This window comes from Montipora foliosa, chromosome 4 (genome assembly GCF_036669935.1).
Source record: "Montipora foliosa isolate CH-2021 chromosome 4, ASM3666993v2, whole genome shotgun sequence".
Classification (NCBI taxonomy): domain Eukaryota; kingdom Metazoa; phylum Cnidaria; class Anthozoa; order Scleractinia; family Acroporidae; genus Montipora; species Montipora foliosa.
In genome coordinates this window covers 32,720,866-32,747,719 of record NC_090872.1, presented here as the reverse complement: position 1 = coordinate 32,747,719, position 26,854 = coordinate 32,720,866, and the positions used below count along the sequence as shown (strand labels likewise).

Genomic DNA, 26,854 nt, shown 5'->3' with positions numbered 1-26,854 from the left:
TACGGGGTGTTCGCGGCTTATGTAAGCCGCGGCTTATTTTCTCTCGTATAAATGGCCCTATTGATGCTACTGAAGTGGATGATACAGTACCCACTGAATCAGGAGCTCGAGTAGGAGATCCTTGCACATGCTTATCTATAAGCTCCTTCTACCCTCTTACTGAAAGTGATGTAAGTGCTGTCATCAAGAAGTCAGCTAAGAAGTCTTGCCTAATGGACCCTATGCCAACATCACTGGTCGTCGGTTGTCTTGATGTGCTCCTTCCTGTCACCACGCGCATAGTGAATTCATCGCTGTCCTCAGGCTACTTCCCTGCTGAGTGGAAGGAAGCCCTTGTGTGCCCTCTTTTAAAGAAGGCTGGCCCTGATCCGGTATTCAAAAACTTACGAGCCGTGAGTAATCTTCAATTTCTATCAAAACTGACAGAACGCGCTGTATTTGACCAAACATACAATCGAATGATGGATCTTGGCCTATATCCTCTGTTTTAGTCTACATATAGAAAAGGTCACAGTACCGAGACTGTAGTAGTTGCGGAGGAATTTACACGTTACTTTGCAACAATCGCAAAAATATTGGAAGAATGGAAGCGTCATGCTAGACTGAGAAAAATTGTTACAGACACCCTGGGGTAAGTGCAATCAGACACAGACAAATGCCAAGTATGTTTAACTTCAGGAGCATTAGCAGGGAGGAAGTTTTGGACGCCCATCGGGGTATTAACCGACATAAAGCAACAGGGTTTGATGGGTTGTCCCCTAGAATGCTTCAGCTGGTAGCAGATGAGATTGCGGATCCTTTAACGGTGATATTTAATCAAGTAATTCAGGAGAGCGAATGGCCTATGGAATGGAAAAGAGGGGAATGGGTACCAGTGTACAGGAAAGAGGACCCCCAAAATGTAGCCAATTACAGACCAGTAACTTTGCTACCCGCAGTGGACAAGATCCGTTTGACAATTGCTCTGCTATCAATTGAGGGATAAGTTCGAAACTATATTTGACAATTTAATGTCAGGATATCGAAAGCCGTACAGTTGTGAAACTTTGATACGACTGGTCGAGGACTGGAAATATGAGAGGGATATAGGGGAGACTGTAGCCATCTTGTCAACTGACATGAGTAAAGCCTTTGACTCCGTGCACCCGATATTACTCATAGACAAACTGAAAGCTTATGGCTTTTCTGAAAGCTCTTCAAATTTAATGAAATCCTATTTCGATGGGAGAAAGAACAGGTCACGCGCAGAAACGGCGATCAGCAGTTGGAAGGAAATAAGGAGAGGATGTCCCCAGGGTTCCTCACTAGGGCCCATGTTATGGAATATCTACCAGAATGATCTGTCTAATATTCAGCGTGTCAGCCATTTACAGTATTCGCAGATGATCATCAACTTTACTACGAATGTAATGGTGTAATGGTGATCAACAATGATGGAAGACAAGCGTCGAGATGGTACAGTGAGAATTTCCTGCAGGGAAATCCAAGCAAATATCAAGCAATGATTATATCAAATGATTCTACTCAACGTGATGTCGAAATTGACGCTTTCATAGTACGGCCAATGGACGAACTTAAACTCTTGCGGGTTTTGATTGACAGGAACTTGTTGTTTAGTAATCATATATCTACAATTTGCAAGAAAGCTGGTATGCGGGTGAGCATCCTAATGAGAATGCGCAACATGATTCCAATGAAAGTGAAATTAAGAATATACAAGGCCGCCATATTGCCATATCTGACATACTGCAGCCTCGTTTGGCACTTTTGTAGAGGCTCAGACGGGAGAAAGCTTGAGAGGGTCAATGAACGGGGTCTGCGAGCTGTATTTTGCGACTGCAGATCGTCATGTGACGAGTTACGTGCACGTGCACGGATGACTGGTCTTTACAATAGGCGCCTGCAGGATATTGCAATCCTCATGTACAAAGTGAAATATAAGTTAATAGCTGCGAATATTATCGGTATTTTTAGCGTATCATTGTCTAGTTATAACCTACGAAATTCAGACTTTTTTATCCCTAGGTTTAATACTGTAAAATATGGAAAGCATTCTATTATATACATTGGACCACTCTTATGGTCCAAACTGTCTAAGAAGGATAGGGCCCTAGCCTCATTATCTGCCTTTCAAACACGTATCAGAAAGGAGGACCTTTCAAGTCTCATAGTTGAGAACAAATGTTCAAATTGTTACCTGTGTATTTACTAATCTTTCGCTCACTTTTAGATTAGATTAATTATATTAGATTGTAAACCATTTTATTGATATTATTATTATTTATTTTACATATGAATTTAATATTTTAATGCTATTAATGTAATTTTATAGCAAATATTTTGCTGTAAATATTATTAAATGTATTCTTAAGTTTATTATATAGATTTTATTGACTAGGTGTCTCCGATTAGTAGGCCACTTGTGGCCAGCTAGAAGAGTTTGACACATAAATAAAGTTGTTATTGTTGCTGTTGTTGTTGTTGTGGTGCTGAAGTCGGTGGGAAAGTAAAATACAGAAATGGGTTTTGATCAACTGTATTTATATGGTAAATTGACCACCGTGGACAAATTTAAAAGCTGACGTTTCGAGCGTTAGCCTTCGTCGGAGCGAATGGTAGCCTGATCGCCATGGGCCTTATTCGCGCGGCGGTCATATTGACCATAGATTTCGTACCCCGAGCCTCGTTTGTGAACAACATGGCTACCGTGTGATTAGGGCCCATTTACGGCTTTCACATAGGTAGGCGTCAATATGGGGAGCAGGGCTTTCAATAATCGCGCAGAATGCCTATTATTCTCCGGACATTTATTTCCAGAGCAATAAAAATTATAGATCAGTAAAATTAGCGGCCAAGAATGACTCAAATGGTTCTCATTGGTCAAATATTACGCGTTCTTTGTCCCTTGGGGAATTTTGCTTTGCTCATTAACTTTTCAGGGCGGAGCTAAGAAACAAAGGACGTTTCAAGTTATTGTTTTCGCTATTGTTCCTCAATGTCACACTTTGAGAATGCATTACAAGCCGACTTTCACAAACATTTTAAATTTGCATTTACCATTTCTGATCTCGCAAAATGCCTGTTTTAGGATTTCGCATTTACTGGAAAAAGCTCTCGGCCTCTTGTTCAAAACAAACATAACCAAAAAGTCCGCTATTTTCCGGCACAGTTTCTTACGTGCAATCGACAGACTGAAATTTGTCAAAAGAAATGAATCAACTTTTAATGTTTAAAAGAGCGAAACAATCGTGAAAAAGAACTTTCTTGCTCAATGTTTGGAAACGAGTTTCGGTACACAAAAACAAAACTTTTCAATCCCTCGCGATTCAAGATGGCCGCCGTGTGATTAAGGCCTGTGGCAATCAGCAGTGAGCTTCATTAAAGTTTGTTACGTTGCTTGTGCGTGAATGTAAAGTGATTGTACCTTTTAGCGCGTTTCTACTTCGCATTTCTGTCAATGAAATGGGGGTAAGTATAACATTTAAAAGGCTTCATTTCGCTTTTCAATGAATGAATATATATGAATCGAAATGAATAAGATGCTGACGGATCTTGGTTGCGAGAAGGTTCCCGATGCGTTTTGTTGTAACGCTGTCACTCGGCCCTTACCGTGTGTAACTCCTTGGTTGTTAAATAAAAGTGAAGGAATTCTTGCTCTGACAAGATATCCTCGACGAAGCATTCGGGGTAGCCTCGTTCTAAAAGGCGAGTTAAGAACTGTAACTCTTAAGAACTGTAAAGCTTCCTCTTTTACAAAGCCCTTCTCGACGCTGAGAGGGTCAATGGGCAACTCTTACCCTCCGCTAAACCCACGGCAACAAATGTGGTGCTTTCACAAGCATTCGTACCTACGAAAACTTAAATGTCGATTTTTAAATAAAGTGAATAGACTTGTTTCGCCTGAATCTTGAGTAGCTTATGATCGAAAAAGCTAGCGCGCGTGCCTTTTCTTTGTTGCGAAAGAAAGAGAAGCTTTAACTAGAGAATTTTGGTTTGACCGACAACGTTATCCACATCTTCCCCTTCATTTTTTTCCTTTTTCTGCCATCTTTCGTTGAAACGATCTTTTTGCGGAATCGGCGGATACTTTCGCCCAGTGTGTGGCCCACGCGCTCGAGACCAGATTCCTCTAATTTGTAGGCGAAGGGAAGGATGCTTTTGGCAAAAGTTCGAACAAAATGGCCGGTTTCCCGCAAACGTCCCACCATTTCCATAAACCTTAAATCTCCGTTCACTTGAAAATCGCAAGTAGAGTTTGTAACATTAACGTATGGCGGCACGATGTGAATTAACAATGGATGGATCGGGTTTTCGAAGAGCTCTGAAAAGAGCTCCCGATCACTATCGTATTTATTGGTCGCGCACGCCATCATCTTTGTTTTGTCCGAAGGTCCTGAGTAGAACAGCTGATCCTTATAACAATCTTAAAATTCGCGGTAGAAGTGAATATTTTTTCATGCGGAGTGGATTTCAACAATAGGCATTGTTTCATTTGACAGGCATTGTTATTCATGTCTGGGCTGAAAACAATAGCTCGCCAGCTCTAAACGCGCCATTTTCAAATGAAACTACGACTAATAATTTTCAAACTGAAAAACGTAAAGGTTCCTCGTGACCAATTTTCGAAATTAAAACGAATTCTTTTCAAGGACATACTCATCTGCCATTTGCCGTGCGTGAAAGTCTAGTAGGTATGTTAGTTTTCCCAAAATTGCTCTTCAAAATTACTGTCTATACGAAAATTTGCAAAATTTTCCGTATATTCAAGTGGAAAAACTTAAAACTTCTCCTTTCTCAATTTCAGTCTTTTTTAGTGCAAATTGTACACTAATCCTTGATTTTCAAGAAGCCGTGCGTCAACCTTGAAATTATCATTTCTGAGACACGGGAAAGTGAATTTTGTGAGCCCTAGTTGCCTAGTTTCGACCCATTCTTCTCTAATTTATGGCTCTTCAGAGCGCGATCGCATTCGAATTTGCCGCTTCAGTGGTTATGAATTATTCATGATGTCCAGGCATTCTGCGCATTCATAGCTTCGGAGAATATCCCCAATAGGTGAGGTGTATAACATAAAGAGAATCGGCCCAAGGACGGAGCCTTGTGGCACTCCACAATTAAGGCTACGAGGATTTGATAGACCATTTTCAACACTAACAAAAGACTTACGATTTGACAAGTAAGACCTGAACCATTCTATAATGCAATTCCATCAATGCAATATCTTATCGCCAGTCTTTCCAAAAGAATAGAATGGTTGGCAGTATCGAAGGTTGCTGACAAATCAAGCAAAACTAAAATGACAGAGCAGTGATTGTCTATAGCACGCAGAATGTCATTTTGGACCCTTATAAGAGCCGTTTCTACACTAGAGTATGATGTTTCTTACATGCAGATTGGAACTTGTAAAGTAAAATAAAAGTAGACCTTATTTAAAGTCGATAACTCGTAACAGTAACTTTTAATCACTGACAAACCTGAGGTCGACGGTGCGCTCATTTTACTCCCCTGACTCTATCAGTGCTCCGTTTTACAGGTATTTAAAGCTACTTAGCTACACGGAAAGGAAAGGAGTCGAAACAAGGATGCGAGATCCGGGAATCGAACTCAGGACCTCTTGCACCAAGGCCGCGCACTAACCGACTGTGCCATATTTGCTCCTTAAAAACTTCTCATATAGATTATTTTGTTCTAAGTAATCCACAAGTTGAGAAGCAACACCCTTCTCGATACCTTTTGACAGAAATCTGCATGAGTTTAGAGATGGGCCTGAAACTCGAAAATTCCTTACAAGGCAAAGTCTGCTGCTTGAGTAAAGGGTGGATCATGGCTTCTTTCATTTAACTGTGATGGCACTACTCCAGTACGCAACGAAAGATTAACGATTGTGCAGATGGGAGGAAGCAGTGTACTAAAGCACTACTTCATAACCGTGACAATACTAGGAATAGGATCCAAACCACATGATTTTGATGTCAGTTGAGTAATAAGCTTGGAAAGTTCATTTTGTGAAATTTCTTTGAAAGATAAAAGAGAACTATTACATGAGACATCACTGAATACAACGTGCATAGGATTTACACTTAAATCACGTTGAATATTCAAAACTTTAGTTTCAAAGAAGTCTGCAAATGAGCTTGCAAGTGAGGTTGCAAGTAGATCACATGACACGGAATCAGGGTATTGTTTCTCTGGAATAACATGCAGTACCTTGACAAAGGAGGAAAACTATGGAGCGTCATTAGTGACAAAATTCACTTTTAGTATTATGAAGTAGTTATGGGGTTATGAGGTAGTTTGCTAGTGAAGTAATTTTGGCATTATGAAGTAATTTTGGCATTATGAAGTAGTTTTGGTATTATGAAGTAGTTTTGGCATTATGAAGTAGTTTTGGCGTTATGAAGTAGTTATGGGGTTATGAAGTAGTTTTGGCATTATGAAGTAGTTATGGGGTTATGAAGTAATTTTGGCATTATGAAGTAGTTATGGGGTTATGAAGTAGTTTTGGAATTATGAAGTAGTTTTGGCATTATGATGTAGTTTTGGAATTATGATGTAATTTTGGCATTATGATGGTACCATGATTCTCTGCGAGTGTGCAATCGGGTACGAAGGGGATCATGTGATAACAAAAAACCCGCCAAATCTGGACATGAAATCAACATGGCAACTTGCAGTGAAGAGATCGCCGAGTCGCTGAATAAATGTGTTAAAAATCTGGCGACCGCTGCAGAGGCACTTCAAAAGTTAAGAAACGAAACTGGAAATCAAATATCTGAGAATAGACTGACAATGGTAAACCGCCCTACTGAGTTGGAGGAACATCGGAAATTGTTTGGATTAAAACTCCGTCTCACTCTAAATCTAAGTTTACCTCGAGTGTGTCATCGCCGTCAAGTGTAAAGAGGTTCAAAAATGGAAGTGGCAAGGTCGACTTCATTCCCATCCGTAACACTTGGACCCACAAGTTTTTCCTTTGTGCTAGTAGTATGTGTTCATAAGTTCCAACGACGCGAGAAAAGATAGAGTATGAGCTAGCGGGATTAGGAGAGAGAGACATTGTCTTTCAGAAAGATGGCAATGCAGAGCACATCCGGAAAAACCGTATTGAATCATATCCAGTATTGAAAGAATGTGGAGGATATGAAATAATGCGCTCGGTTGTTGGGTCTTACCCTACTACCTACTTGAAGTTATGCCTTCTTCAAGCAAAGGGTTACATCAGACCAACACAGAAACAACTTTCACTCGAGCCACTGTCAGAAAAAGATGATAGCTTCGCTGTAAGTATGACTTCCATATTAATCGTACATGTTTATCAAAATGTGAATTCGTAAAACCATAGGCAGCCCAAGTTCGTGTCACAACAGGCAGCCGTTGAGAATTTAAACGCGTTTAATATGAGGCTTTGTATGGGAAATAAAATACCGTCGATTATGAAGCCGGCCTAAAAAACGCTCAATTTAACGTTCATTCAATGAAATGAATAAAACTGACTTCGTCTTAGAAAAGTGAAAACACGGAATTCCCGAAGCGGTAAAATAAGCTCCAAAAGGCACAAGAATACACCAGAGGTGAGTCAGTTGTATTCATTTCATTGAATGGACGTTAAATTGAGTGTTTTTTAGGCTTCATAATCGAAAGTATTTAATTTCCCATACAAAGTCTTATAACGCGTTTAAATTCTCAACGGATGCCTGTTGTTACGCGAACTTGGGCTGCCTATGGTTTTACGAATTCACATTTGGATAAACATGTACGATTAATATGGAAGGCATACTTACAGCGAAGCTATCATCTTTTTCTGACTGTGGCTCGAGTGAAAGTTGTTTCTGTATTGGTCTGATGTAACCCTTTGCTTGAAGAAGGCATGACTCCAAGTAGGGGACGTTGTAACCTCCAGGAGGAACAAGTAACACTTCAAGCAATTTACAAGACCCAACAACTGAGCGCATTATTTCATATCCTCCACATTCTTTCAATACTGGATATGATTCAATAAGCTTTTTCTGGATGTGCTCTGCATTGCCATCTTTCTGAAAGACAATGTCTCTCTCTCCTAATCCCTCTAGCCCATGCTCTATCTTTTCTCGCGTCGTTGGCACTTGTGAACACATACTACTAGCACAAAGGAAAAACTTGTGGGTCCAAGTGTTACGGATGGGAATGAAGTCGACCTTGCCACTTCCATTTTGAACCTCTTTACACTTGACGGCGATGACACACTCGAGGTAAACTTAGATTTAGAGTGAGACGGAGTTTTAATCCAAACAATTTCCGATGTTCCTCCAACTCAGTAGGGCGGTTTACCATTGTCAGTCTATTCTCAGATATTTGATTTCCAGTTTCGTTTCTTACCTTTGGAAGTGCCTCTGCAGCAGTCGCCAGATTTTTAACACATTTATTCAGCGACTCGGCGATCCCTTCACTGCAAGTTGCCATGTTGATTTCATGTCCAGATTTGGCGGGTTTTTTGTTATCCCATGATTCCCTTCGTACCCGATTGCACACTCGCAGAGAATCATGGTACCATCATAATGACAAACCTACATCATAATTCCAAAACTACGTCATAATTCCAAAACTACATCATAATGCCAAAACTACTTCATAACCCCATAACTAATTCATAACGCCAAAACTACTTCATAATGCCAAAACTACTTCATAATACCCAAACATCTTCATAATGCCAAAATTACTTCATAATGCCAAAATTACTTCAATAGCAAACTACCTCATAACCCCATAACTACTTCATAATACTAAAAGTGAATTTTGTCACTAATGACGCTCCATAGAAAACAACACTTTCTGATCAGACTGATGTTCGTTGATCATGTTAGAGTAGTAAACATGTTTGGTAGATTGTATCAATTTTCTTACCACATCACACTGTTCCAGGGTTACCCTGGTGCTAGGGTAACCCTATCCGAGTGCTAGGGTTACCCTAACTCTAGGGTAACCCTAGCTGCCTTGTAAACTCTCTGCTAGAGAATCGCAAACACAATGGAAACTAGCGGTTTCCATTGTGTTTGCGATTCTGGCGGTTACTAAGCACACTAAGTTGTCCCGGGTGGTAGGGGTAATCCTACCTGTGAAATTTTGCTTGTAAACCCGGGCTATCTTTGACCCTCCTGCAGTAGGGTTACCCTACCTGCTTGTGACAGGGCCCAAGTGTGATCGTGGATATTTGTTTACATTTAAAACTGTTGTTAACTGCATTGATTTCAATAAAAACCAGAAACAGATGCTTTGCAAGTCTCTACGATGATATTTAAAAATATTTAATACTTTTTCTTAAAAATAGTGGGAGAATTATAAAATCAAGATATCTGTTACAGAGTCATACGAGAACCGGATAGTGCATTGTAGTGCATTGCGTGCAACGAAAACACAAAAACTCGTTTCCGGTCACGTACACAATTCCTTAATACATTTTTCCCCGTTGGTCGTGGATTAATAGTCCTCGCGATTGCCACTGAAATAAGAGATACCCAGTTCGAATCCCACTTGTATTTCCTTCTACGAGACAGGGAAATCTTACGCAAGCGCAACCAGAGCGCGACCCAAAAAAAAAAAAAAAAAAAAAAAATATATATATATATATACACATATATATACATATTATATATATATATATTATATATATATATATATTATATATATATATATATATTAAGACCAAAAACGGTGTCGAAAAGTATACTTTGTTCTTCATGATCAAAGTAGTTAACAATTTAGGATTATCACGAATTCATGGGCGAGAACGTGTTGTGTCCGCTTTTTGTCAGCGGTTATCCCACTATGCTACTACTTCATCACGTAGCCGTCATTATAGTGTATCTACCTCAAACGGAAAAGTGACAACAACTCACGCCATCGGAGGAGGAGAACTGCAACAACAAATTCGCTATTGATATCTCCTAAAAATTGCTCTATCGATAGCTCTTCGTAGTTTGGAAGAATGCACACAGTGTCAATTCTGTACAGTTTATTTTTAAGCTGAAAAAAGGGCGATTTCCTGGTGTTCTAAATGCCAAATCTCACAAATCCTGTGTCATCGCTTCGGCCTCAACCGAGACTCGACACAAAATGGCTCAAGACTGACATACAGGTGATGTTTTATCAAATGTAGGGTTTCATGTGTACAATGTGATGCCTCGTAAATTATTTCATGAATAGATTGTGCGAACGTTTATCTCTTGCTCCCTTTGGACATCATCTTTGCGATGTGTGATGAAGCTAATTAACGTTAACATGTGATCATGCTTTGCTTCTTCAGTGTTGCTTATTTGACACTCGTTGGCTTGACCATTTTTTCCAACATAATATATGTTTTACACAGGGTAAGGTGAAGGATATCTATCTTTCAACGTGCACATCAAGCTGAACTGACTTGAAAGTTTATACACTCGACTGCAACATGTATTGTTGCCTTGGTTCATCCAAGTGTGTTCTTTCCTGCTGTGGATTCTTTTAATTTAAAAGCCTTACTATAACAAGAATCTTTCTCCTTTAGCAAAAAAGCTACATGTAACAAGGCTTGACATTCGAGTTTTTGTAAGCTCGAATGTGTACATGCTGTTATTTTTCAAGCAGGTCTGATTTTTGTGATTATTGATTACACCTTATTTTATTTGAATTTCTGAAACTTGTAATTTATATTACTTGAAAGAATGTAACGACAGTAAAAATGCTGTGATAATTTTCATGAATGTCTAATGTCACAGTTTCAGACATTTAGTAAAAATTAATAGGTTATTTCATGCAGTTGAAATAATTATTGTTATCCTTTTTGAATTTGAAGTTAAAATTTTAGTGCTGTCATTTAATACTGGGTGCTGACAAGTCAATGATAAACAGCCCACACCATCCACTTTTCATGCCATTTAAATGTTTCTCAATTAATTATTTCAGTTCATTTCTGGGTGGAAGTACTGTGTATGAAAAGTATCAAACATGAGCTGAGTGATTCTTGTAGTATGTTAAGCTACTACATGTAGTCCCAAGTCTTCCCAATAGACCTAACACTCTTGAACTCCTCTGGACTTACTAAATGCAATGAACCTTCTACACTTTTGTACATGTACTTTAAAACTTGCTGAAAGCCCTGTATACATGTATGCATATGCATGCACATACATTTGCAGTATTACCGTGCTGTTAAAACTGTTGTGCTGCATAGGTGGGCAATGAAACACAAAAATACGACTTTATCAAAGGAGTTGAACTAACAGTGTAAGAAAGATTTGTTAGCTGACATTTTTAATATTAGCCCTGTTTAGCCCCTTAAGTCACTTTGACAAGGGGCTAGTGCACAAAGGGCTGGCTTACATTGTACAAACAATTCTTGTATTGGATAATTTCTCTGTTAACTAACGTGTTTAATGAAACTGTAAATTATTGACATGAAAGAAAGAAAAAAAACAGTTTTCACTTAAAGGAGAACTGAAGATAAAAATGAAATATTTTTTCCTTCGCCAAATTTGTCGTGCCTGACTTAGTTAAAGGAAATATTCGAGTATTTGAGGGGTTCCTTACATTTTGACGTTTTTATGAGGCCAGGGAGATCCGTATTGGTCACTCGATGGAAGTCCGCCATTTTGGCTGTACTATAGCAGGCTTGGGCGCTATGCGTGACGTCATTGCGCTCACTTGCTTGAACGCGGGAAACTTGAAAAATGGTTCAGTGCGCTATTGTGGGCTGTTCTAGTAGAACTCTCATCGTTTCCCTCTTTAAAATGAAGTCCTTCTCGAAGAATGGATCATCCGAATTTAGAAGAAAAAACTAGCCAAATATCCAGCCCTATCACATCTGTTCGGATCATTTCGAACCCTCCTGTTTTGAAGGTGTCTTGGCCACAGCGGTCGATGCGACAATTGCATGTAATTGATGAAATGATGAATAACTTTGCGACTCCATCGATTCCATTTATGCCCAGTGAGTAAGTTATGTTTTCTTTAGTCGGGAGATTTCAGTGGCAAACCATGCACTGGAGAAGTGAACCGAAAGGTTGTTTTTGCAAGCAACTGGGACACGTTATTTCGTGATTGGCATTCGCACTTCAAGCTGGGTTTTATAAACTCGACAACGATCACAAAGATGTTTAATTGAAGTTTGAAAATTCGCAAAACTACGAACAGAGCTTATGTGTTTACATACATGTTGTTCATTAATCGCAGCACTCAGACCCGCGATGGCAGTTTATAGCACTTTTCTTTGTAAACACGGTCGAAAAGCTAGAATGCTGCGTTACACAACGAATAGTTTCTCAAATTGAATCGAAATGACAGACAAAACAAAGCAGCCAACAGAATCCCTTAGTAATCAAGTTGTTTTTATTGCCTTTTGAATACAATCAATTCACCTGAGATTTGTTCATAGCTCCTCTATATCGCGGCAGCAGATGCATTCCTTTTCTTGCTGTCCCGGCCTCCCGGGTAAAGCAAAAATCACAGCTGCACCAAGTCGTATTTCCCCATCTTGAGCCTTCCCTTTCGGTTGCTTCCTCTTCCTGCGATCCTGAACTTTCTCGCATTGGATCGAAAGAATATGGTTCAAGTTCTGCCATAAACTTACGTGTATTAACGACGAAGAAAGCGGAGTACTATGTTGAGACTTAACGATAACAGAAGATTTCAGTGAAAACCAGCTGCTTGCTTGTGTGCAATGACGTCACAACATGGCGGCTGACATTCCTTTTTTGGAAGTAACCGGAAGGAAAAGCAAACAAAATGGCGGGCGTTCAAATTGAAAAAACAATCAAAGATTTTGGGCAAATTCAAGGCCTTTCAAGATGAAAAAGGATTTTTCCTGTTTGTTTAGGTAAAGGATGTTATATTTCGATAATAATAAGACACAAAAAAATTTGATCTTCTAGCCTTCAGTTCTCCTTTAAGTAATAATTTATGCATATACAATCATGTACACCATGTTTCCATGACCTCTCAGTCAACTACTTTGCCTTGTACCACGAAACGTATTACTTATATTGTGTGCTTTTTATTGTTATCTGCAGGTTGCATTCACACACGAGGGCCTAAAAAGACTGTGGAATGAGCTTGTGAAAGATGGAGAAATCCCCTGCAAACCAACAGATGTTAAGATAAATTGTGATGGGGTACCTTCCCAAAAGGGTGAGACAGGAAAATTCTACTGTGGCCGTTGTATTCTTACATGTAAATGTGCATCCTGTGATGGTCATTGTGGACCCAATAGTGGCTGTAATTGTGAATCATGCCAGAAACTGGACCAGGAAGATGGGGAGCAAAAGGAAGAGGATGAGAGAACCTGTCCAGCAGCAGGTCCCTTGATGGATCTGTGGACTTGGGGTGACCAGCCAAGCCCTGGCCAGTTACGAGAAGTGCTGCAGGGACTTATTTTTGAGCAAAGAGAGCTTGCAAGCCAAGCAGCTGGATCAACATTGTCTGCAATGAGACTTCAACAGCGTTTAGCTGTCTTGGGTCGTTATTTCATTGCATTATCACGTGAAAGAAGAGAAGTTGACAGTTCTAAAATCAAGAGCACTACAATCAAAGAAAAGCAGAGTGTTGCAAGAAAACAAAAGAATCGTGCCAATTCTAAAAAAGCATCTGTGGACTTGGCTAGAATTGGTGCAAGAGCAGCACTGTCATTTGCATTTGCTTTTCTTCGCCGTGCCTGGAGATCAGGGGAAGATGCAGACTTATGTCGTGAACTACTTGAAGAAGCATTGGAAGCCCTTCAGTGTCTTCCTGAAGCAACTCTTTTTGATGAGGAATCAGTTTCTCCTGTGTGGTTGGAGGTGGTTGAACGGGCAACAAAGTTTCTTCGATCTGTTGTAGCAGGGTAAGTTGCACGCCATGTACTGTACATATGTACTTCAGTCCAGGCTTACATATACATGTAATCAGAGGCTGTAACAATTTATTTTACTAGTCAGAACAACTGGAAAAAAAATTGTTTGCTGCAGTCTGTTCAAAGAATAGCAGCAAACTATTGTTTTCAAGGTTCACCTAAAATGGTAGGAGTTGCTATGGTGTTTGTGTGTTATTCATTGGTGGCATAGTTTGTTAATGGTTGCTTTGGTAGTGATCGCGTCAGTACATGTACATGTTTAACGGTGGGATTTTGAGAGGCGGGTCATTCTATACTGACCACTCATGTGAGTACAAAAATTTTTATCCCTGTATTATATCCGTATTCAGCTTGTTTCAATGGTTTTGACATATTACTTTTGACTTTGCTTAATGCAAGACAGAAGTACATTAATTAACATTAATTAATTATATAGTACATGCAGACCACAGACTGAGGCAAGATGAAATTAATTTTGTCTTGTGGTGTCAAACAGAAATCTTCAGGACCCTATTGTCACCATTACTTAAAAACTGAACATTTCTTCCAAGGGGAGAAAACAAGGGCCAAAACTACGGTACACTACAGTGTAATAGAACTTGCATGTAGCTCTACAGGAAAGCAAATATTACTTCTATTTAAATTCCTTAGCAACTGAAGAAATACATAATTTTTGTAAGATATACTGTAAGTACCAAATTGCCCCACTGACTGTACTTGCACGTAAAAACATACAGTAGTGCTCGAAACTATTAGTGCATTTGCACGCGGTGATACCTCGTCTTTGCCGATAGTGTTTACTGCAAAATCACTCAGGTTGGACGAAAACCGCAACCAAGGCAAAGACAAAAGCAACCGAATGCCGCGGCTGACTTAATTGCGGTAATAATTATGCTGCAAGAAAGCAATGATACTTTGCAAAGCATTGTTTAATGTTATCACACCTAGCTCCCCAAGGTAAAGAATGAATATGCAAACTGTTTTTCACACGCTGACAGCACGGATGCAACACAATGCGCTGTCATGAAAGCCTGTTTTGTTCGTCTCATTTCACCGTGACAGCTGACAACAGAGAATCTTGATAACCATTGCGCCCAATTCTTACATCTTTATATTTAATAATTTGTGTGTTTTTCGCTATCATGATGAACAGTTCTCCCAAAGGTGTAAAAAGGACATTTCTTTAATAAAATTGTGTGGGTTATGCGTAACTTAAGTCGCCGCCAGTGGAGTCCGACAGCAGATATACTGGTATTTAGAATCAAACCCGCTTCAAATTTTGCGTCCTGTCCAAATAGAAATGTTTACGGGATAGTTGTTGAAAAGCTCCAACTTTGAACTAAACCTTATCGATGACTCAAATATTATACCAGGGAAGAACCGTAACTGTATTCCTGAAGTTTGTTAAGCAACTCCTTGTAGCGTGTTAATTACAATCATTTCTGATTCAAAATATTATGTGGCATGTCATTCAGCAGTTGAGCTTGAAATTCATTCCTCTTAATTAGAAAGATTAACTTAAATTAATGCTTCAACAACCACAATATAGACGAGTTCAAGCCTCTGCCAATTTGGCGAGTTAAAACGTAAATAAACTAAGCTGCCTGCTTCCGTCACTCACAGCTCATGAATACGTTGTTCGATGCGAACTGCTTAAGAAGTTTGTGACAAATGGAGAGCCACATACGTAGCCCAAACGGCTGACAATAACTTGTAAGGTTAATCGTTTTCTTCCATCTTTCGGTTGATGAGATAGAAATGCCTTTTGCGTATCTTTAAAGGCTGGCCGCTTGATGAGCAGCATCAGACAAGAGATTTCCCAAATGCGTGTAAATTTCTGCTGATCTTTATACCATCTCAATTTTTAGAAATCTTGACGTTTGCTGGAAAAAGAAAAACGAGAAATGCTTTTATTACAGGGAATTTATTATAATCGAATGCACCAACCATCGCAGATTATTAATATGGCAAATATGCATACTAATTATATCCATGCGATCGATCTGCAAGAATATGCAGATTTCTTTGATAGCATTTTCTCTAAATAAAAGCAAAACCCTTACCGCGTCCTCTCTTAAGCGCGGCGTAAATCAACCTGAAAAAATCTAGGTGAAACCTCGGCTTTCGGTTACCGTAGATGAGGTTTTACCTGACAGTCAAACTGGAGATTGAATCCGTGGTTTCACCTAGTCAGAACCACGGCAAATGCACAAATAGTTTCGAGCGGTACTGTACGTGCATTGTAGTCTTTACTTTGCATGTACAGCACAAGTTCATTGTGCATGTTGAAGTCTAGGTAATTGTGAAGAAGAGCTCCCCTCAACCGACTGTCGGTCAACTATTGGCCAACAGATAACTGACAGTCTACTGACAATAGGTGACTGACTGTCGGCCGACATTCGGCCAACATTTGGCCGGCAGGTTTTTTCAGGGACAGAAAATGATCTGTATGCTTTCAAAAGATGAACTCTGCATAATTATGTTCATCACTGTTAAAAATGAGTTGAAACGAAAATTGCCGCATGCATCCCACGAAAGACGAAGCATGTCGAATTGCCCTACAATTCTTTGCAAACCTCTTTCTGGTATGTCTTGTATGTATGCATAATGTTTGCTATGAATCTAACTTTCTTATTTATTTGCATGTCCTTGAATTTGGAGTACAATTTAATTAATCAATCATGTCATCAACTTTTGTCGTCTAATTTAAATTGTCTACGCAATAGTGCAGTAATCGCTTCATGCGCATGCTGAATTAGGACAATTAACTTACATATACAGCCATTCTGTTCATAAAAGACTATTTTATTTGGTGGCTCCTAAAAGGAGCCGTTTGTTGTCAAACTGAGTAAACTTAGTTTGGAGATAGAACTCTGTGATGTCTGCTAAATTACATTTTCGAAGTGGTCGCCTAAAAAGCATTCCTGCCAGTTGAATTCATCCAGGTACATGTATCCTGGAATTTTGCTTCTGAGAGTCCCATTCATCGCTTTCAGCTTCCTCTTCACCTGACTACAGCCTCCCTCTATCGTGTTTGAGTGGGCTCCCGTGAATGGATAGATGAAGTTCGTGGAATGGTTAACCAGGACATGGATGTAGCCAACACTGTTAATTAAGGTTGAAGTACATGTACATGTAAGGCAAAAACTTATCAGAAATAATCAGGGTTCCAGGTGCTACAAAGTGTTGTACCAGTCCGGTTACCAGGGTTTCTCTTGTTCTGTTGGGTACTGGAAAGGTGAAAGCCCTGCCGCTACCTCTTTTGACCAAGGCCAAAACCCATGTGCCTCTGCCAATCCTTCCTCGATGGTACACTGTACTTGCTTTTATGGCCAAACATGGATTCGTCGATCTCTACAGTACAGTCTTTCCCCGACCGGGAGCAGATGTCTCTGAGTCTCTGAAGTGTTGTAATGACTGTACCAAGCGATAATCCAGTTAGCAGACTGAGATACTTTCTTGTTGGACTCTTCAGTCAACCACCGGAAAATGATGAACAGCCATAGAGCCAGGGGGTCTTTGATTCTTCAAAAAAGGATTGAACACCGTTTTCTACAGCGTTGAACTGGACATTCCCAATGATATCCGTCTTCTACTTTTCATTGTGAAAATAACTTTGGCATCTGCCATGGCGACAATAGACAGTGTTCCTGTTCAGATCAGCCCCCTCAGAAAAAGAAAAAGAAGACATCGAAACGCACTGCCTTGGTGTCTCCAGTCATAGAGTTTTCATCAAATTCCTGTGACCAAACACCCAGCTACACAGAACTTCAGAAGCTCTATCAGTCGTTACAAAAAGATCATGAATGAGTCGGGCAAGCATTCCAAAACCAACAGGAAGTAAACGAGGAGAGGGCGTGTGATTCCGAAGAAAAGGAGAGAGATGCCGATGAACTGGCCAATCCAGTTCGCATGAAATGCGAGGTAATAAAAACCCTAGAGAAGAGACTGGTACAGGCGAAGAAGATGATTGCAGAGCTGAAGTCAGAGGTTGAGCAACTACGCAGTGAGCACACTGAGCCTCCACAACATGAGCAAGAAGAGCTGCAGCAATGAGACTATTCCCATGAGGTCAGCACCCGCAGCCTTGCCAGTATCCACGAACGTTATGACCAGGTCTTGCAGGCAATGAAAGACAACCGCTGTAGTATGGCCAACGCATTTAGTCTGGCGGGTTGCCCCAGGAGTACCCTCAGGGATTTTGTGACAATAGCTGAATTGAAGAAATTTAGATGCCAGGGACCTTGACCTCGTGATCAGTAATTATCGGGGATCCTTAGTGAAGGAACTTGAGGCAGTTTGCCATAAAAGATTGAGACGGTACATCCCGACAATGTCCAACATGCGACGAGAGGGAACTTTGTTACCCCTGAAGTTCAACAACGGCTTCTATGAATGAAACCTCTTTCATTCAACTTTTAACAAATGGCTCCTTTTGGAGCCACCAAGTTTGCAAAAGTCAATGACCAACAATAATACAAAGTAATAAAAATATTACAACACCTTGAAACAGTATATGTCAGAGCCCTGAGCGTGGAGATATTTATTTACCCAGCATTGAGTCAAAAAAAAAAAAAAAATAGTAAGCCTCTATATATTTAGAGAGGGACTGGGGTCTAGATAACCATTCCAATGTGGCAGACAAATTGCAATCGCGAAGGTGCTGGCACTAAATTTGGCAGGAACTTCAGCGAATACACCTTCCTATCCAATGAAGGGTATATATAATTATATATCCAGTGCAGTTCGAGCTAAAAATAAGGTAAAATGATGATAATGTAACCAACAACTCACCAACAGATAACCGACAGATCACTGACTGTTGGTTGACTGTCAGCCACCTGTCGACCAACAGGTGTGTTTAAAACTGTTGGCCAACGGTTTTTTTAGGGAGCGGTTCTTCACTTTTACTGAAGTCTAGGTATGCATGTGTTGCAGTTTATTTTTTGTTTCAGTTTTTTTTCAACTAGGTTTTTTTGTCAAATGTCTAAAAGAGGGATTTTCCCTTTTTTGGAGTGTAGTTAAGAAACAGGTGCTTGGTTTTTTTAGGGAGTCTAATTTAAAAGAACAAGACATTTGTTTTCTCCATTCTTCTTCTTTTACCCCTCCCTGATCTTCCCCTTTGCCTCTATCTGACCCCAGCCATCCTACACAGATCTATCCTCCCCTTACCCTCCAGGTAGCCCACTCCTTGAATGCCCCTTATACCCGCCCCCTCCACAACACTTCTCTCAGATAATTCGTACTGCAAGTGGCTTCAAGAAATCATGCAGAAATCAATCAGAAAGTTGTTAACACACTCGTCAAAATGTGCTTATTCCATGCTTAATAGTGGTAATTACGGGAAAGAAACCCAGGAAAACTTACCGCTACTCAGACATTTGGGCGCAAACAGACACAACGCCATGATAAGCTTGAATGTTGCATAACAGAAATTGGCACAGAGACTAAAGATAGGGTCTTTCCGATAACGAGAAACTCAGTGCATGTCTTGGTTGTAACCACTAAAAATGTGATACATGCATTTTTTTGTCAGAACACATCTTCCAGTTTCAAAACAAGTCCACAATTTAGCCGTAAGTCACGCAAACAATAAAAGGGTGCCCGTAGATGGTCAATTTTATTATGATGCCCCATGGGGGACTGATTGCAGAATAGTTTTACATGTAAGACATAAGTGATTTTCTCTGCATTTGTCTCACTCACAAACTTATTTCTCAGCTTATTACAATGAGGATATGAAGTATCATCTGTTAGGGGGTGAGGGTATACATCGCGCTATCCTGGTACTTTGACGCATTATTTATAAGAAACATTGAAATCAGTATAAACAGAAACAAAACATGTCTTCAAAAACTCATTAATAATTCATGAGCCTAACAGCCTATCAAAACATGGATAAAACGTCACATGTATGAGCTTTATATCCTGATAAAACACTCCTCGTTAGTATTCTTTATAATTATAAAGAATACTAATAGGGCATAGCTTGTTCTTCTTGCTTGTTGATATTCACCTTTCACAATTTGAACCATTGTTTTGAGTCCAGAGGGACACGCTCTTTGTGTAATGTTTTTGAAGCCATTCAAAAAAACTTTCAGCATGCGTTTTATCGGGTCTAAAACACTTGGCTTTCAAACCCTGATAAAACACTCCTGCTTATTTTTTAAACATTACATAATTGAAACTATGCCTACTTTAATAGTTCCATTATAAATTATAAACTAGAAAATCCCCTGCCACTCCCCCCGCCCCCATAGACAGTTCCTTTCTTTTTTATTTGCATGACATACGACGGCATTGTGGATTTGTTTTTATACTGGAAGCAGAATAACAAATTTGTATCGACAAAATAATTCTTGTTATAATCAAAGGGTTAAGAGACTGAGTTTATCCTTATTCGAAAGATCCTATCTTTAGTTTCTGTGCCAATCATTGTGTGAGACAATCATATAAGACAGAAACATGTTTCAGTTTAAGGTAACTTAAATAAAAAGAATGTACCAGCTTTTAGCATAGAACAAAATGTGACTGTAGTCATTCAAAGTGTCCATTATAAGGTAGGCATGTTAGCAGCCAGGTTTCCACATCTAGTGATCTGTCATCAGATAGCGAGGTGTTCGTTCCTAGTTTTTCATATTTATTTTAAATCTTCATACATTGTTTAAAATCTATTTCATAAAAGAGAAAAGTGCTTCCGACAATATTCCAAGGGCTATCCTAGTTTCTCATTTTATTATAAATCTTCATACATTGTTTAAAATCTATTTCATAAAAGAGAAAAGCGTTTCCGACAATATTGATTAGAGCACAGAAATGCTGTTTGTTTAACCGACAAAAATCTCAGATTTGAGGTCTAGAAGACCGCCACAATCATGTGCTGGTCCCACGTCGTCCAAGGTTAAGACATCGACTTTTGTCACCCAATTACAGAACAATCAACGCATGAACTCAGAACAGAATTCCAATGTTCATCCTGTTGTCATCGGTGGCCAATCCAGAGCGTGCCCATCCTGTCAAAAGAGCCATGCCCTGGAAGACTGTCAGTTCCCTAGATGGAAGCCATACCAGAAGCGAATCAAGTTCTTATTATCTATGAGGCTTTGCTATGGCTGTTTGTCTGACAATCATGTGGCAAGGCTCTGCCCTCAAGGTAAGATCTGCAAGATTGCTCTCGGAAGCATCCTACAGTCTTTCATACTGCAAGGGTTCGTGAAAAGTCTTCAGTGGACATTGGTGTTGGGACTGAGAGCAGTGCTGATACTCAAGTCTCTAATGCCATGGCCAGCACAGACCAGCATGCTAATACCCTTAATGGAGAAACTTGTGGCTGGACAGCGATGGCTGTTGTACCTGTAAAGGTCCACTCCAGAAAAGGCAATGGAACAGTCGTCACTTTTGCTTTCCTGGACACTGGTAGCAGAGTACTTTCTGCACTGAATCGCTAATGAAGAAATTAGACGAGCAAGGGTCTAAAGTCAAGATCTCTATGTCTACCTTGGAAAAGAAAAGTAGCCTGGTTGACAGTTATCTCCTCCGTGACATAACAGTTTCAGATCTGGATGAAAATGACTTCATTAACCTTCCCATGCTCTATACCAGGCCGGAAATTCCAGTTAATGGTGAAGATATTCGAACCCAGGAGGACGTGGATTGCTGGTCTCATTTAAATGGCGTTTTTATTCCCCACGTTGACACAGAGATCGGACTTCTCCTCGCCAGTGGTGTTCCAGAGGCGCTCGATCCGATCAAAGTCAAGCATAGCCAAAACGGTGGTCCCTACGCCTCGCGGCCGCGCATCGGTTGGGTGATAAATGGCCCTTTGGAAGGTCGTCGGAAAGGCTCCCAGACTCATTCTGCAAGCTTCTTTGTCAGAGTTGACCCTCAATGTCAGTGCATGGCAGAGGACTTCTACAATCGCGACTTTTCTGACTGTTTTGTTGATGATACAACTGAGATGTCACAGGATGAATTCGTTTGTTGGGGTGCTGACATGGTTCTGGGAAGACAGAATTGCAGTGATGGCTGACATAGAGTCCATGTTCCACCAAGTTTGAGTTCCAGACCGCGGCAGTACTTTTTTGTGTTTTCTTTGGTGGGACGACGGCGATACGACGTGTGAAGTTCAAGAATATCAGATGCTTGTTCACCTTTTTGGGGTCATATCGTCACCAGACTCCACAAATTTTGCACTGCGAAAGATGGCAGATAACAACAGGGATTGCTTTCCTACTGAAGTAGTAAGCTAGGATGAGGCGAGGAGATTCCACCCGAACTCCTTTCAAGCTGGGTTAAGTGGCTTGACAATCTTCCGAAACTCTCTTCATTTTCCGTTAACCGTTGTGTTACCGGAAAGTTTTGGTCCTGTGGTCTTCAGTCAACTTCATCACTTCTCTGATGTCTCAGAAGCTGCATATGGCTCAGTTTCCTATCTACGTATAAGAAATGCAGAGGGCAGAGTACATTGTGCATTCCTATTTGCAAAGTCGTGCCTTGCCCCATTGAAATCCGCCTCTATTCCTCGTTTAGAGCTATCAGCTGCAACGATTTCCATCCATCTTGATAAAATGCTCAAAAGAGAGATTGAAATACCATTGACCGATTCTTCTATTTTCTCGACCGACAGCATGTCTGTTTTACGCTACATTAAAAATGAGAAGAAGCGTTTTCACACCTTTGTTGCGAACCGCATTGCCATGATACGAGACAGCTCTAGTCCTTACCAGTGGTATCATGTGGAAGCAATTATGAATCCTGCCGACCACATTTCGAGGGGCCTTTCAGCCGAAGGTCTGCTGAGTTGCGGCAAGTGGCTCATGGGGCCGGACTATCTATGGAAATCGGAGTACCAGTGGCCAACTCAATTTCTGGACATTTCAATTGACATCCAACACGACGATCCGGAAGTAAAACTTGATCCAGAGGTAAAGTCCCATGCAATTTCTCTCAATTGTCTCTCCAGCAGCAAGTCTATCGCATCATTTTGAAAGGTTCTCAAGTTGGTATCGCTTGAAGAAAACAGTTGCTTGGATTTTCTGTTTCTGTTAATAATCTCTGTATGGCAATCAAAGGCAAAAGGGAAGGCGGTCCGCTGCATATCAACCAGAAGCAACTTCCATTTATTACCCTTGATGAAATGGAGAATGCCAAGAAAGGGATATTGAAGAAAGTCCAAAGAGCAGCATTCCCAGAAGAGTTCAGTCGGCTTGAGTCAGGAAACGACGAACATGTAAAGTGTAGCAGCCCCCTTTTAAACTCGACCCGGTCGTGAGGGATGGTGTGTTGCGTGTTGGCGGAAGGTTAAGCCCGCGCGTGCATCTCATCGGATGCCAAGCACCAGATAATTATGCCAAATGGTAGCCATGTCTCGAACTCAACCATTATCACAAGCTCTCAGGCTATTCAGGAAGACAGCAGGTTTTGAGTATGATTCGCCAGAAGTACTGGATAATTAAGGCAAACTCAGCGGTGAGAAGAGTCCTTCGGGGATGTGGTGGTTGTCGGAAGTGCGAAGCACCACCTTGCGAGCAAAAGATGGCCGACTTGCCCAAAGACCGTTTTGATTCCTGACAAGCCGCCTTTTACAGCAGTTGGAGTAGATTTCTTTGGTCCTTTCCAAGTACGCCGATCATGATGAAGCCTCGTTAAAAGATATGGCGTCATCTTTACATGTCTAAATATTCACCGGTCCACATTGAAGTAGTGCATAGCCTCGATACGGACTCATTCATCCTTGCACTTAGAAGATTCATTGCCAGAAGAGGTCAAGTCCAGGAGATAAGATCAGACAGCGGCTCAAACATCACGAGTGGAGAAGGCAAGTTGTGAGAGTCAATAGAAGCCTGGAATAATGAAAAGATCCAGGAGGCAATGTTACAGAAGAGCATCAAATGGAGCTTCAACCCCCCCTGCGGTTCATACCACGGAGGCATTTGGGAACATTGTATTTGATCTCTTAGAAAAATCCTTCGTGCCCTTCTCCAGGAACAGACGATGGACGACGAAGGACTTGTTACCCTTACGTGCGAGGTGGAAAGTATTTTGAATAACCGCCCCATGGACAGTGGTCTTAGACGACTTGAGAGATTTGGAACCCCTAACGCCAAATCATTTATTGCTCTTAAAATCAGATAGTCTCATGCCACCAGGTACTTTTCAGAGGGAAGACCTGTTTTCTCGTCATAGATGGCATCAAGTGCAGTACCTTAGGGATGTTTTTTACTTCAAATTCGCCAAAAATTGCAATACCCTCGCAGAAATCTCGCAGTTGGGGACGTTGTGTTAGTTTTTGCCGAATACACCAGTGAGTCGGAATCATTGGCCACTTGGAAGAATCCAAGAAGTTTTTTCCAGACAAAAAGGGATTTGCTTTAAGAGTTATCGTCAGCATCAAGTATGCCATTCTTGAGCGACCAGTGGACAAAATTGTTTTATCTTTAATTTGGTGGAGGAAGAAAGATCAAAGAGCACATAGAAGACATTTGGCGAGCACCCCCTTAGAACAAGTTCAGTCCAACCTTCGAATATTGAATAATTATACTGTTAACAACCTGCGCTTAACTTCTTGTTTTGCATTTTGCTTAGTCACCGTCGCTAAATTAAGTTGTTCACCTTAAGTACTGGCAGTAATCGTTTAGGAGAGTAAGAGCTGCATTTAGATTCGCTCTTAGGGGCCGGCATGTGTAAGTTCATAGGGTGCTAATTATCCTGTACCTATCCCAGGTGTTGATTAGTTTCCTGCAATTGTTCCATTCAAATTAATTGCAGCCTGCCAGTCAGGCTCTCTTGTTCAGTAATTCAGCGTTTTCATTCACATTTGTCCTTATGTACCGTCATTTACAACACCTTGGTCAACCTCGCTCTGCATATATTTATCTTTTTTCGTATAAAATCTAGCTTTCTTGAATAGTTTTTTTAGGTTGGGATCTTAGTCGCACTATGTAGTGTTAGCCTAGAGGCAGTTTGGACCAGACATTTCTCTTCGCTATCTAGCAGTTAGCCCTTTGTAGCCCTTTTTTCCAGTGTCTTTAACAATGTAAGTATTTCTTAGTTTCTTTAAGTTTTACGTGAGTTTCGCTTGGACATCATTTACATAATTATTGTAATTTCTTTACTTTGTTATTTTACAGTTTCAACCCACAGTTACGAATCTGAATAAATTGTTTGCTATTCCTCTTGGTGTTGGGAAGTTGACATAGTCATAAGGAAAGCTTTCAGCAGTTGTAATTATTCTATTTTTCTGTTTGGAAAATATATTGTAAATGTGGTGGTCTGCTATGTGCAACGTGAGTCCACCAATGTTCCTGTTCCTTTGGCTGACTGTTGCCCAACTGTTGACCAACTGTTGATGGAGGGGCATTGTTGTTCACAATTACTGTAATTCCATAAGGCAAACTGTAGTTTGTTAATCTTATTCTTAAATGTACATGTACATGACTGTACATTGCAGTTTGGAAACAAAGCAACAATACAAAGTCATGTGTTACTATAATAGAAGCTAATTGGTCAATTAGCCAATGTTTCTTTTTTTATCTCTTGTCAGGAGGGGAAATGAAGACAAAGTGTATTGCAAGCCACTTGATTCAGTTCCTGTGTCTGATCAACATGTAGCTTTGGGAATCTTAATGGAGCTAGGTGTTCAGCGGGGGTCCCTTCAGCACATGCTGGAAGTTATTTTGTTATTGTTGGAACTCTGGGACAGTGGCCAAGATAATGACACTGATTCTTGTTTTACCTCAGCACCTCTGATTCACTTGCTGAGACGATTTCAGGAAATAACTGGAGCTTCACAAAGATCTCTGGAAACCAATAAGTTGACAGATGAGGTGAAAATTAATATTAAGCAAACTTTAATGGAAAGGACAGGGGTTCATGTTGCATATATAATTTCTGGTACGTACCTAATCATCTTCACAGAGGATGTACAGTTGTAGTAATTTTAGTGTCAATGATAAGTACATGTACATGCGGAGATTGGGTTAATTTATACAAGGTGTGCCAATGTTGAAAAAGCATGCAAGGAATGACCATCACAAAAAGGGAACTCAAACAGTTTTATCTCAAATTAATCACATAACACAATTCCGGACAGACAAAACACACACAGCGGTAAAACATGCGAGTGCATAATAGTACTCAGTCTGACAAAGCCCCAGGCACTGCTTGCTGGCGCAACCTCTTCTTCTGTTTAATGAAATGGGAACTTATTGTCTCTGGCCAAGGGACTGGAAGAACATTTCAAAAATGAGGAAATAAAACAAAAATATAGAGAAACAACAAATGGGCTAAAATTACACCTGTAAGTACAAAGGGGCTTGCCGTAGTCTTTGAGGTCTTGGGCTGGATAGCAAGGAGTGAAAGTTACAATAGAAATTTAGACCTTGACAGGTGAATTATTTTTTGCGAAGTTTTTTGTTATCTCATAGTAATCAATACCACAGTAACTTTAACTACCAGTACATTTTCTAAAAAAAAAATGCTCCAAAATGTTAAAGAAAATGCGGGTTATTAACAAAATCTTATTCTCTATGGATCTTTCTCTAAGTCAGCACATGTGGCAAATTAGAAAAAAAAGATTAGAAAAATGTCAAGGTGGAGATGCAATCAGGGTTATCTGAGAGCCTGCCTTGGAACCATATCCAGCCAATATTGGTGGTAGACTTAGAACAAAATTTTAAAGGAGGGCTTCAAGTACTCGTCTCTAGTTCTTTAGGAGAGATTCAGGCAAATTGCCATCACAGTAAATGTTGTCCGCAAGTTTAGTCGCACAATCTTTATGAACAGGAAAATGGACAGGTACATGTATTTCTCTATTCCTGTCATTTCAAGTTTGTGTGCTAAAATCTTGCCATGAAAACCTTTTTCCCTGACGACGAAACACATTTTCTGTGGAAACAGATTGCAATGAATTAGCATACAGAATATTCAGCAATGCTTGTTAGGATTTTCTGGCAAAGGCTTGCTTCCTTCACATTTTTTGGGAGTGTCTGCCTCAGCAATTAGAAAACTACATGTACT

At 40.2% G+C, this 26,854-nt stretch overlaps 1 protein-coding gene and 2 pseudogenes across 1 annotated transcript in view; 2 read left to right on the top strand and 1 right to left on the bottom strand.

Moving 5' to 3' along the window:
- The first annotated feature begins 9,683 nt into the window (after positions 1–9,683).
- The window catches only part of LOC138000649 (E3 ubiquitin-protein ligase HERC2-like), a 104,896-nt gene continuing 87,725 nt past the window's right edge, over positions 9,684–26,854 (top strand). The window contains exons 1-3 of the mRNA XM_068847209.1: positions 9,684–10,114; positions 13,020–13,828; positions 25,380–25,662. Of these exons, the coding sequence (XP_068703310.1) occupies positions 10,034–10,114; positions 13,020–13,828; positions 25,380–25,662 (1,173 nt within the window). The 5' untranslated portion in view covers positions 9,684–10,033. The remainder of the gene's footprint in view (positions 10,115–13,019; positions 13,829–25,379; positions 25,663–26,854) is intronic.
- On the bottom strand, positions 16,723–17,433 carry LOC137999379 (uncharacterized; annotated as a pseudogene).
- LOC138000653 (uncharacterized) lies at positions 17,441–18,377 on the top strand (annotated as a pseudogene).